We start from the raw sequence: 13,486 nt of genomic DNA, 5'->3' as shown, positions 1-13,486 counted from the left end.
AAAAAAAAAATGCGAGTGCGGGCGACTGTGCGCAGAGAGAGCGCGCCGATTGGTGTTGGTCAGGCAAAAACACCAATAGCTTTCGTTGTGGGAGGGACTCCACACCACCCCCCCCCCCCCCCCCCCCCCCGTCGCGTCCGCCGTCCGTCCCCCCCCCCCCCCCCCCCCCCCCCCCCAGCCCCCCCCCCCCCCCCGTCCCCCCCCCCCCCCCCCCCCCCCCCCGGTCCCCGTCCACCGTCTCTCCCCCGTCTCCCGGAAATGATTTTTTGGAACTTGGGATGTCTGCCTTTCTCTTCATTAGCATTCATAGCCAGCTAACTAGCTAGGCTCGGTTGTGATTTAGCATCAAAGTGAGAAGACAGTATTAGCATTGTTGGCTAGCTTCTGTTAGCTAGAGCTAACACAGGGGAAGTCTATCATGTTAATCACAGGGTTGTTGTGTCGTTCTTTGAGGAACATCCTGTAACTTTACTGATTTTGAACAGATTTTAACTCTAGCGTGAGAAGTTCGTAATGCTTTATGGCACTTTTTCACTGAACCAACCTGCACCCAGCTCCGCTTTCTGAACCTCAACAAACTTGTGAAAATGTTAAGCTGGCAGTGCAGCTGCAAGAACTATTTTCTTGTACAGCTAAGTGCAGATGATTATCAAGCTTGTGTTCAGCCAACACCCGCCACATGCAGTAAATCAATCCAGCTTTTCTGTTTGAGAGCGATCTCTGACAGTCTCAGATACGACGACGCCTTCGCGGGTCCCCTTTTTTTCCTCTTTTGCTCTTGCTTCATGCAACTTCATGAACGAGCAGAGTGAATTAAGAGGTGGAGGTTAGGAGGACTGTGGGCATGCAAGTAGGAAATATCAAGTTGCTGTTGCCTGTGTTAAAACAGCCAGCGGTACACCGAGGATAGGGGCACCGGAGGATAGGCATCCGAGACCCTGTCACCAGCCAAATCATAGCTCAGCGGTGGACGTGTGCTCAAGACCGCAATATGTGGCGTCTGCCCAAAGTCACTCATTCATCATAGCATGTGGTAAGAAATAGTGATGCGAATGCACAATAGCGTCCAATTTCCTTTAAAAATTCTGTGACGTTTGAAGAGTTCCTCAGTCACCTCATACATGCGCATCTACGGGATATTTTGCAGATGAGTAACAGCGGTTGGTTTGCTCAGAGCCCGCGGAGCTTTCGAAGACAGAAGGAGCTCAGCTTTTGTCCTCCACGCACACTGTGTGAGGACGATTAGCGAGTTGTTTCCACCGCTCTGTTGGGCGGATCACCTCAACACCTCGGTTCTGTTTGTTTATGTTGGGTCTTGTCGGGGACCCCCGAATAGCTCTGGAGCTGCACGGGTCAGTGCACAGACACCAAGACAGCTTTTTTTAAAGAATTCCTCAATGCCTGAAGTGTGAAACACACAGCGGTGAAGACAAAACTAAACTAAAAACTCCTTTCCAAGTGAGTTCTGTATTCGAGGTAAAAGACTTAAATACGAAAATAAAGTGTGTTGTTTTGCAGAGTGGGTTAATAGTCACATATTAGATTGATAATACTGATGCAAGTAGCTTTTTACCACTGTAGCTGATGTCAGTTCCTCAAAGTCCACTTGAGGCTGGCTCCAGAAGTGAGTCAGTTCTAGCAAGAAATCAACTTAAACTAGTTTACAGCCTGGTACAAAAAACAGTTTGGTCTTTGTAGCTAATTCCCCGTTCATGACAACTGTACTGAGGGTGAATTTAATACAACTCACCTGTTCACATATATTAAGGCTTAAAGTTATGCAGATTAAGAGTGTGGGCGCTTTGATTGACAGGTGGGTGCTGTAAACCTGTGGGTGTCAGTGATCGCAACATAAATCTGAGGGGTCAAAAGACAAAATACAAAGTTTCACTAATCTTTGCTGTTGATAGTTCATACGGTTTGTTTTTGTAATGATTGGCAACCAAAAAACTCCTTTTAATAATGATTATATTGTATTTTTAATGCAAAATATGAAATCAAACTAGAAGCTGTAGCAGATGTTTTTAGTAGTTACTTTACACCACTCGAAATGGACCATTGGTGTAAACCTGTGTTTTCTCTTAATTAGCATTCATAGCCAGCTAACTAGCTAGGCTATTAGCATTTTTAGCTAGCTTCTGTTAGCTAGAGCAAAAAGAAGTGTTAAAATACATTAGTAACACGTCTTTCTTGATTAGCTTTACAAACTAGCCAGCTAACTAGCTAGGCTAGGTTGTGAGATTGGATTCTTATTTAGCATTAAAGTGAGAAGACAGTATTAGCATTGTTAGCTAAAGCAACAACAAGCTTAAATCAAACAGTACACAAACATATTAATTACAATTTTCTCTTAATTAGCATTCATAGCCAGCTAACTAGCTAGGCTATTAGCATTTTTAGCTAGCTTCTGTTAGCTAGAGCAAAAAGAAGTGTTAAAATACATTAGCTTTACAAACTAGCCAGCTAACTAGCTAGGCTAGGTTGTGAGATTGGATTCTTATTTTGCATCAAAGTGGGAAGACAGTATTAGCAACAACAAGCTTAAATCAAACACATTAATTACACCTTTCTCTTCATTAGCATTCATAGCTAGCTAACTAGCTAGGCTCGGTTGTGATTTAGCATCAAAGTGAGAAGACGGTATTAGCATTGTTGCTAGAGCTACCACAGGGGAAGTCTATCATGTTTTTCACAGGGTTGTTGTGTCGTTCTTTGAGGAACATCCTGTAACTTTTCTACCTTAAACTGATTTTGAACAGATTTTAAACTCTAGCCGTGAGAAGTTCGTAATGCTTCATGGCACTTTTTCACTGAACCTAACCTGCACCCAGCTCCGTCCTTCTGAACCTCAACAAACTTGTGAAAATGTTTAAGCTGGCAGTGCAGCTGCAAGAACTATTTGTCTTGTACAGCTAAGTGCAGATGATTTATCAAGCTTGTGTTCAGCACAACACCCGCCACATGCAGTAAATCAATCCCAGCGTTCTGTTTGAGAGCGATCTCTGACAGTCTCAGATACGACGACGCCTTCGTGGGTCCCCTTTTTTTTCTTTTTTGCTCTTGCTTCATGCAACTTCATGAACGAGTCAGAGTGAATTAAGAGGTGGAGGTTAGGAGGACTGTTGTGGCATGCAAGTAGGAAATATCAAGTTGCCGTTGCCTGTGTTTAAACAGCCAGCGGTACACCGAGGATAGGGGCACCGGAGGATAGGCATCCCGAGACCCTGTCACCAGCCAATCATAGCTCAGCGGTGGACGTTGCTCAAGACCGCAATATGTGCGTCTGCCCAAAGTCACTCATTCATCATTAGCATGTGGTAAGAAATAGTGATGCGAATGCACAATAGCGTCCAATTTCCTTTAAAAATTCTGTGACGTTTGAAGAGTTCCTCAGTCACCTCATACATGCGCATCTACGGGATATTTTGTAGATGAGTAACAGCGGTTTGTTTGCTCAGAGCCTCGGAGCTTTCGAAGACAGAAGGAGCTCAGCTTTTGTCCTCCACGCACACCTGTGTGAGGACGATTAGCGAGTTGTTTCCATCGCTCTGTTGGGCGGATCACCTCAACACCTCGGTTCTGTTTGTTATGTTTTGTCTTGTCGGGGACCCCCGAATAGCTCTGGAGCTGCACGGGTCAGTGCACAGACACCAAGACAGCTTTTTTTTAAAGAATTCCTTCAATGCCTGAAGTGTGAAACACACAGCGGTGGAAGACAAAAACTAAAAACTCCTTTCCAAGTTAGAGTTCTGTATTCGAGGTAAAAGTACTTAAATTATCGAAAATAAAGTATTGTTTTGCAGGAAGTGTGTTATATATCACATTATTAGATTGATAATACTGATGTGCAAGTAGCTTTTTACCACTGTAGCTGATGTCAGTTCCTCAAACGTCCACTTGAGGCTGGCTCCAGAAGTGAGTCAGTCTCAGAAATAAACATGTTTACAGCCTGGTACAAAAAACAGTTTTGGTCTCTGTAGCTAATTTCCCCGTTCATGACAACTGTACTGAGGGTGAATTTATATACAACTCACCTGTTCAGATTATATTAAGGCTTAAAATTATGCAGGATTAAGAGCGTGGGCGCTTTGATTGACAGGTGGGTGCTGTAAACCTGTGGATGTCAGTGATCGCAACATAAATCTGAAGGGTCGAAAGACAAAATACGTTCTGCTATGGAACTTTTCACTAATCTTTGCTGTTGATAGTTCATACGGTTTGTTTTTGTAATGATTGGCAACCAAAAAACTCCTTTTAATAATGATTATATTGTATTTTCAATGCAAAATATGAAATGAAACTAGAAACTGTAGCAGATGTTTATTTAGTTACTTTACACCACTCGAAATGGACCATTCGTGTAAACCATGTGTATATAACATTACCTCGACCATATACTTTATTTTGTTAGTTATGACTGTGTGCAGATAATGTTAAAACCATAGACAGTATAAAATATGGACGTAGTATTTGTGACAGGACTCTACCGACCTGAGGCGGGCTGAATGACGCTTGGTTGCTCAAACAAGCCATCTGTAACAACACCCACCTGTCAATCAAAGCGTCCACGCTCTTAATCCTGCATAACTTTAAGCCTTAATATAATGTGAACAGGTGAGTTGTATATAAATTCACCCTCAGTACAGTTGTCATGAACGGGGAAATTAGCTCTAGAGACCAAAACTGTTTTTTGTACCAGGCTGTAAACATGTTTATTTCTGCTGTGAAGTTGGACATTTGAACATGGGGACTTATGGAGACACTTCTGGAGCCAGCCTTGACTCAGTCAAAACATCCAATGTTTTGTCACCCGTTACCTTTACAAGCTCTCCGGTGAGAGATGGACTTGGTCATGTCTCTGTAGTAGCCCTCCTTGCAGTAGTGACAATGGCGCCCGGCCGTGTTGTGGCGACAGTTGAGACAGACGCCGCCGCTCCTCCGTCCGGACAGCTTGTACAGCTCCATGTTGAAACGACAGCGGCGGGCATGAAGGTTACAGTGGCAGGCTGTGGACAAAGAGAGAGAGAGACACAGTGAAACTCTGCCTTGACATTTAGCAGATCAGCTCCCATGAGGAGCTGTTGTCATGTGGAAACTCGTGTTTTCCCTCCATGGTTACACGTCTCCAAACTCTTTGACTCATGAAACTAAACGCAGTGTCATCAAGCTGCTGTTTTTCTAAGCTCCTGACATTTTGGAGCTTGTTATCAATTTGCACTTGCAGCCAAAAACAGTCACTTCACCTACAAACAGGTTATCGTAACAGATGGTCTGAGAATAATGGAGCCTCTCTCTCTTTTTCTGCTTGGCCACCTGCTCGTGAGTTTAGCCTCTGAACTCTGGTGATGTCAGGCAGGAAAACTTTCTTCCGCTCTCCCACACATCTGAGAGGCAGCTGATTTATTGTCTTTTTTTTTGGTTTCTCTCGTTAACATCGACCCCGGAGTTCATATTTCTCACGCACTTTCTCGTGCACTTTCCTTTTTTTTTTTATGAACAACTCCAAAAGAAAGAAGTGTTTAATATTAAATCAATAACAAAAAACACATGAGATAAATAAATATCCAATAACTTATGAATCATTGCGGAAAGTATTAAAACTCATCTTATTACTTCAATATGTTCGTCTCTTTAAAATGAGAGTTCGTTTTTATGACAAAAGGTTAGCGAGTTCAACAACTTAGCCTGTTAGCTCTTGTTAGCAACAGTCAAAAAGTGTCAAAGCTGCTGAAATTATATAAACAAACACGTTAATTACCCCTTTTTCTTAATTAGCTTTTTCTAATTAGCCGGCTAACTTGCTGGGCTGGGTTGTTAGCATCAAAGCTAGACCGCAGTATTAGCATTGTCAGCTAGCTCCTGTTAGCTAGCGTCAAATCTGTTTAAATTAAGCAGTACAAGAAAAAAAAAACACATTAATCACACCTTTCTGTTAATTAGCTTTATTAACTAGCCGGTTAACGAGGCTGGGTCGTGATCTTGGATTATTGTTCCGCAATTAAAGTGAGAAGCTAGTTATTAGCACTGTTAGCTAGCTCCTGTTCGCTAGAAAGCCATGTCAGCTAACTCTAAATGAACCTTTAACTAACGGTAAAGTAACGTTCTGTAACTTTTCTACTAAACTAGTTTTTAAAGTGTAGCATTTTGATGTAGCTGCTGTTAGGTAACGTTAGCTCAGTTTGTTAGCCGGGGCTAAGCTGTCAGCTGTCCATATTTCTGAGAGTGGTATTTCACAATAAAACTGCAAATATAATGTTTTTTTGTAACACTGTCTCACAGGAAGCCTTATTAAGCTAAATAAATTAAACTAAAGGTTAGTGATTGAGTTTATTTACATCATCAGCCTTCGGTTGGTTGATTCAGAAATACTTTGACAGTTGTGTTGTCTATCTGATAGCAGTTGTTAAGCTTACTAGTGCTGTGAAAAAACACAAATATCAGCGTAATGGTGTATATTTCCAGTTTCATTCATGTATTCTACTATAATTTATTAATATGATTTGTCATTTTTCACACTTACTTATTTACTGAATACAGAAAACTTGCATTGCGTCACTTTTTCTGTGTACCATTCATAACATCACCCCCTCCCTATGCTATCTTTATAGATATTGATTGGCATAACGCCTGGCTTGTTCCTTTTTAAATTCTGTGTCACAAATAAAATCAGATAATTACATTTAAAAATACTACATAACATACACAAAATACTGTGTTAAACAAAAAAGAAAATCAGCATAGAGGGGAAAAAACATTCTCATTTTGAATACAAAGAAAAACTATGTATTATTGTCAACCTCTATATTTTATTAGGGAAATTTCACATCCATAAATGTAGATTTTAAGATTCATCACCATCATTTAAGCTATTTTTGATTAAAGTTGATAATTATCTTCAGTCTTTTAAGTTAATTACTAATAAAAAAATGTCTATATTTAGATATTTTCAACCAATAACCTGTCACAACAGTTATAACTAGAACTTTATTTATATGTAAGATTACAAAGTCTGTCACATCTAAGTTTTATTTTTGCTTTTCTATTTTCATGCTTTTCCCTTTTGATCCTTATTATACTATCATGTAACTATGCTGGTGCTATGTTACTATTGTACAATGTGAACTACACACACACACACCTCCTCGCATTTCGGTAATCTCTCCATCGGTGTGCCAAGTCTTAATGTTATTACAGGGAGATGCCGACGATAAGCAATGTCACACATGCTCCGGCCTCCATCAGCAGGGCTGAATCACGTACAACACCAAGCTCACACCTGCTCGTCAGAGGACCGGAGCTGCTGGCAGGTGGTTGGATTCAGACACACTCGTTCTGAATGGGGGGCCCAGACGCTCACACACACAGAGGTGTTTGGCAGCTGTCACAGGGCTTATCTCGCCTCACTTCCCTCCCCAGGGATGGACCACGAAGCTTTAAGGCACTCCAAACACACTACCCTCTCACTCTTTACTGCACTCTTATCCCAGATGTTATCTCCACTTCAGGGAAGAAGTGTGAGGCGGGGAAACGCATGAGTAGGAAACTGCTGGTACTGTACTTTAATCTTCCCAAATATTCAGATGTGTTTATTGTAACGCCGCAGCCGTCACTTCAATGATCGGTCTCTCTCAGAAGGTAAAAATGTTCTTTATCCAGCCCGTGTGTGAGAAAGCGTCATGACACTAATAAGCGTTATCTCCGCAGCTGTCCTCGGGCTCTTTTAATGAGCACTGTGCTATCTCATCCACACATCCCCGCTCTGCTAACACAGTCACCGCTCGAGCGCTGATAAGACGTGTTTAGAGCAACAAGCTCCAAGTGCATGCACCAAATAAAGTCAGCGGACAGGTGACTGTTTCTCTTCTAGCTAGATGTTTCAACCAAGCAGCAACCTGCAGTTTCTCAAATGTCCACTCGAAGCTGGCTCCATAAGTCCCCATGTTAAAATGTCCAACTTGGCTGCAACCATGGCTGCTTTTATCTATTAGTTTCAGCTATGCCAGCTAACAGTGATGACTTTTAGCGATGCCAGCTATTAGCTGCTAATCTTAGCTATGTCAACTATTAGCCGTTACTTTTAATTAGCCAGCTATTAGCCGTTACTTTTAATAGCCAGCTATTAACTGTTACGTCTAGCTATGTCAACTATTAGCCGTTACTTTTAATAGCCAGCTATTAGCCGTTACTTTTATTAGCCAGCTATTAGCCGTTACTTCTAGCTATGTCAACTATTAGCCGTTACTTTTAATAGCCAGCTATTAGCCGTTACTTTTAATAGCCAGCTATTAACTGTTACTTCTAGCTATGTCAACTATTAGCTGTTGCTTTTAACTAGCCAGCTATTAGCCGTTACTTTTAATAGCCAGCTATTAGCTGTTACTTCTAGCTATGTCAACTATTAGCCATTACTTTTAACTAGCCAGCTATTAGCCGTTACGTTTAATTAGCCAGCTATTAGCCGTTACTTTTATTAGCCAGCTATTAGCCGTTACTTCTAGCTATGTCAACTATTAGCTGTTGCTTTTAACTAGCCAGCTATTAGCCATTACTTTTAATAGCCAGGTATTAGCTGTTACTTCTAGCTATGTCAACTATTAGCTGTTGCTTTTAACTAGCCAGCTATTAGCCGTTACGTTTAATTAGCCAGCTATTAGCCGTTACTTTTAACTAGCTAGCTATTAGCCGTTACTTTTATTAGCCAGCTATTAGCCGTTACTTCTAGCTATGTCAACTATTAGCTGTTACTTTTAGCTAGGTCAACTATTAGCTGTTACTTTTAGCTATGTCAACTATTAGCCGTTACTTCTAGCTATGTCAACTATTAGCCATTACTTTTAGCTATGTCAACTATTAGCTGTTACTTTTAGCTATGTCAACTATTAGCTGTTACTTTTAGCTGTGTCAACTATTAGCTGTTACTTTTAATAGCCAGCTATTAGCCGTTACTTTTAACTTTGTCAGCTATTAGCAGCTCCTTTTAGCTATGCCAGCTGTTACTTTGATAACAAATGCTGATTATATGTTGTATATAATAGAAACTAACACTAAGCATTGAGTTTGAATATAAAATATAATAACATGTACGTTGAATTTAAACTCCAATATATTTTAAAGCACACAACGTATTCTACAATATTTTTGTTGCTGTTTCTAGTTTGAGAATGAAATAAAACCTAAGAAATGTGTCTGATAAGTACTGCGAAAATAGCAATGAGTGCTTGTGAGCAAAAGAAAAACAGAAAATACATATATTGTAATTTTATTCATGAAATTCCACATACAAAGTGAGTGGTTACTGCAAATTAGCTGCTTTCTGTGATTCTGCGCTGGACATCCAGAGGAGTCTTTTCTGGTGTCTGCTTTCATTTGGTTTCAAGTACCTACTTAGAGCTATGCTATTCCAATCTATTTATGTTCAAGTGCCATCCATCAGGCTTAGCGAAGGAAGCGCTCGTGGTGGGTGTGCATATTGGATGAAAATTACGCATCCCACAGCTCGGTGGAGGCGGTTTTTCGCTCCGTCTGCAGAGGAGAGCAGCACTTTAGAAAACAATCAAACGTCTGTGCATGAAAATGAAACTCAGTTATGGATGGTGTGAGGAATTCAGCAGAAACGTACCGACCCTGTCAACAGGTGTCAGATGTTTAAACATACAATGTTTGAGAGTGGTGGCCTGGTTTGATCTGAAGAATGCAACATTTCTTCAGAGACGGAGAAAGATGAAAGCTGCGTCAACTATTAGCCGCTTGTTTCAGCTATTACTTTTAGCTCTGCCACTTATTAGTCGTCAGTTTTAGCTCTCCCAGCTATTAGCGGCTACTTTTAGCTATGTCAACTACTAGCCATTACTCTTAGCTATGTCACCTAATAGCAGTCACTTTTAGCTATGTCAACTATTAGCCGCTAGTTTTAGCTCTCCCAGCTATTAGCCATTACTTTTAACAATATCAGCTATTAACGGTTACTTGTAGGTCTCCCAGCTATTAGCGGCTACTTTTAGCTATGTCAACTACTAGCCGCTAGTTTTAGCTCTTCCAGCTATTAACGGTTACTTTTAGCTATGCCAACTACTAGCCACTAGTTTTAGCTCTCCCAGCTATTAGCTGTTACTTTTAGCTATGCCAACTACTAGCCGCTAGTTTTAACTCTCCCAGGTATAGGAGGTTAGTCTTAACTATGTCACCTATTAGCGGTTACTTGTAGCTCTCCCAACTATTAGCGGCTACTTTTAGCTATGCCAACTATTAGCCGATACATTTAGCTACATCAACTATTAGCTGTTAGTTTTAGCAGTGCCAACTATTAGCGGCTACTTTTAGCTCTGCCAACTATTAGTGGCTACATTTAGCTACATCAACTATTAGCCGTAACTTTAAGCTACATCAACTATTAGCTGTTACTTTTAGCTATGCCAACTACTAGCCGCTAGTTTTAGCTCTCCCAGCTATTAGCCGTTACTTTTAACGAGCCAGCTATTAGCCATTACTTTTACCTATATCAGCTATTAACGGTTACTTTTAGCTATGCCAACTACTAGCCGCTAGTTTTAACTCTCCCAGGTATTAGAGGTTACTCTTAGCTATGTCACCTATTAGCAGTTACTTGTAGCTCTCCCAACTATTAGTGGCTACTTTTAGCTATGCCAGCTATTAGCGGCTACTTTTAGCTATGCCAACTATTAGCCGATACATTTAGCTACATCAACTATTAGCTGTTAGTTTTAGCAATGCCAACTATTAGCGGCTACTTTTAGCTCTGCCAGCTATTAGCCGTTACTTTTAACGAACCAGCTATTAGCCATTACTTTTAACTATATCAGCTATTAATGGTTACTTTTAGCTATGCCAACTACTAGCCGCTAGTTTTAACTCTCCCAGGTATTAGAGGTTACTCTTAGCTATGTCACCTATTAGCAGTTACTTGTAGCTCTCCCAACTATTAGTGGCTACTTTTAGCTATGCCAGCTATTAGCGGCTACTTTTAGCTATGCCAACTATTAGCCGATACATTTAGCTACATCAACTATTAGCCGTAACTTTAAGCTACATCAACTATTAGCTGTTAGTTTTAGCTATGCCAGCTATTAGCGGCTACTTTTAGCTCTGCCAACTATTAACGGCTACATTTAGCTACATCAACTATTAGCTGTTAGTTTTAGCTATGCCAACTATTAGCCGATACATTTAGCTAACCAGTAGTCATTATTTTTAGCTATGCTAGCTATTAGTTGTTTCAACCACTGATCCAATACACTTTTAACTATTTAGACTTCTCTTCCCGCTTATTAACTAGTCCAGGCAGTTTTAAATGTATGCATGTTGGATAAAAGTTACGTATCCCACAGTTTTGTTTTCTGCTGAGGAGAGCAGCACTTCATAAATAAATCAAATGTCTGTACATGAAAATCAATTTTAGCTATGGATGGTGTTCAGCAGAAACGTAGCGACCCTGTCAACAGGTGTCAGATGTTTAACCATACAACGCTTTGAGAGCGAGCGACTGAAGAATGCTGCGTTTCTTCAGAGACGGGGAAAGATGGAATTCCAGCACAATTGTTGTTTATTCAGGATCAATTACTCCCTCACTGTGTATAATCCCCGTACAGTCAGTCATATCATCAAACAGGGTTCATCTCAAGCCCTGTGATCTGAGGAAAAGACAACACTTGGCCCTTAACGGATTACGGAGCCATATTTTCATGACAACAGTTGGTTTAGTGGTTGGATATTTCAGACACACTGTACTTGTTTTGAATGTCTCCATGGGTTAGACGGCATCACGTGTTTCTTTAAGGAGTGTACTTGATTCAATGGACTCACTTCAAAGCGCATAAAGATTATGCAATGCTTGTGTAACACCTGGATTGTATACGTGGGTGATGTAGAAGTGTCACACAAGTGTTTTTCTGGCCCTATTAAAAATTCAAACCACAAATTATAGTGTGAATATTTTAAATACAGGACTGGAAAACACTCTTACAGCCCACACACACACTACACTCACTATAATAACGGAGCTTTCTCACTTTATCTTGGTGGTAGTCACATCACTGGAAGGCAGTGTGTAATACCTCAGCTGGTAATTATATGATAAGACTTAAAAGCTGCTGTCAGTTGTTGTCTGACATCAGTTTCGGTTGCCGGAGATAAACCTTCCCGGACATACGTCACCTTCGTGGCGACACAAAAACGACCACCATGAGTTCGTCTTTACGGTGCCCCGAGGGGACGACACGTAAGCAAAGGACCACAGGCTGGAGTCGAACTCGGGTCAACATTGTTCAACTTTTCTCTCATAAACTAACAGATTTTAAATCCTGTTGATGTCACACTGACTTGTAATCAGGTGAACGGTGTCTCTGTCATTTGTCGTTCGTAACTTTGTGCTCCGGGTACGATCACCCACGAGAAGTACGTAACGCTTTACGGCACTAAGTCACACAGCACCAACTATTTCACTGATTCTGGTGAAACTGGATCATATTTTATGGAGAAAATGTTTTCTGGTTTTCCCTCTGATGTCCTCCGACTGCTCCGCCTCAACTCTCTGTGATTTACAGAGTTTTACTGATGGACAGTGAAATAAACTGCTGACAGCTGTAGCTGCTGTTAGCTCAGTTTGTTAGACCAGACTGTGAACTCACAGCACCGGGGGAGTGTTAGTGTTTGTGCCACAAGTGTTTTGGACCACTGGGAAGAGGAGGTGGTAGTCAGTGTCATGCCAGAACAGGAGCTGAGCAAGCAGGCAATGTAACTAGGCTCAGCAGCTTCTATGGACATAATGGTAGAGGTGAAAAGAATGAAGAGGACATTGACGGAGGAAGCCTTGAAGAGAAAAGGAGCTAGAAGCCGCCGGACAAGAGTAAATGTGGGACTGACTTTTAGTGGTTGGTGAGAGCTTGGTGAAATAAAAGGCTGAAAGACAGACGCCGAGCTGGGCTGACTGCTGCTGGACTAGTCAGTGATATTAGCTGCTGCTGTGTCTGTTGTTGTTGTCCCTGTTGATGTTTGGCTGTTAGCAAAGTTGTCAACTTGTTAGTTTATTGTAATGATAACAGAACATACAGCTGTCCATATTTACCACAGCAGGATTAAACCGGAGGCAACATTGCTTTAAATAAATAAATCTAGGTGTACGCCCCCTTTATACACTAAATAATCAGGCTGTAATTTGTGCTTTGTAATCTAAAAGATGAGAATATAATCTAGTTTGGATGAAATTATAAATTCTCTGCGTGAAACTAGAAACATAAGTGATTTTCCTCCCTGGAAGTCGTTTCTTCTTCTGATTAATAAGACATCACTGAGAGTCGCTGATCACATCATAATCCATAAAAAAATAGATGGCACAAATATATCATTAAAACACTGGAAGGCTGGAAGTCAAATAACAAATTATTTCTGCTGTGACGCTCCAATAAATCACTGTCATAAACTGAGTTTTATGGAAAAGCGGTATCAGCTGCCACGGCTGTAAAGAGGCTTG

The 13,486-nt window shown here is 41.0% G+C and overlaps 2 protein-coding genes across 4 annotated transcripts in view; one reads left to right on the top strand and one right to left on the bottom strand.

The window, feature by feature from the left end:
• LOC104929442 (phosphoinositide 3-kinase regulatory subunit 5) overlaps positions 1-13,486 on the top strand; it is a 99,549-nt gene that overhangs the window by 46,117 nt on the left and 39,946 nt on the right. The gene's annotated exons all lie outside the window — the stretch shown is intronic.
• Positions 1-13,486, bottom strand: part of ntn1b (netrin 1b) — a 58,213-nt gene that overhangs the window by 19,058 nt on the left and 25,669 nt on the right. Inside the window, exon 3 of the mRNA XM_010743952.3 lies at positions 4,818-5,006. Coding sequence (XP_010742254.2) covers positions 4,818-5,006 — 189 coding nt within the window. The remainder of the gene's footprint in view (positions 1-4,817; positions 5,007-13,486) is intronic.

The sequence above is a fragment of the Larimichthys crocea genome, chromosome XII (genome assembly GCF_000972845.2).
Source record: "Larimichthys crocea isolate SSNF chromosome XII, L_crocea_2.0, whole genome shotgun sequence".
NCBI classification, from domain to species: Eukaryota; Metazoa; Chordata; class Actinopteri; family Sciaenidae; genus Larimichthys; species Larimichthys crocea.
The sequence above is the reverse complement of the archived record's forward strand: the minus strand, read 5'-3'. Positions and strand labels throughout refer to the sequence as shown.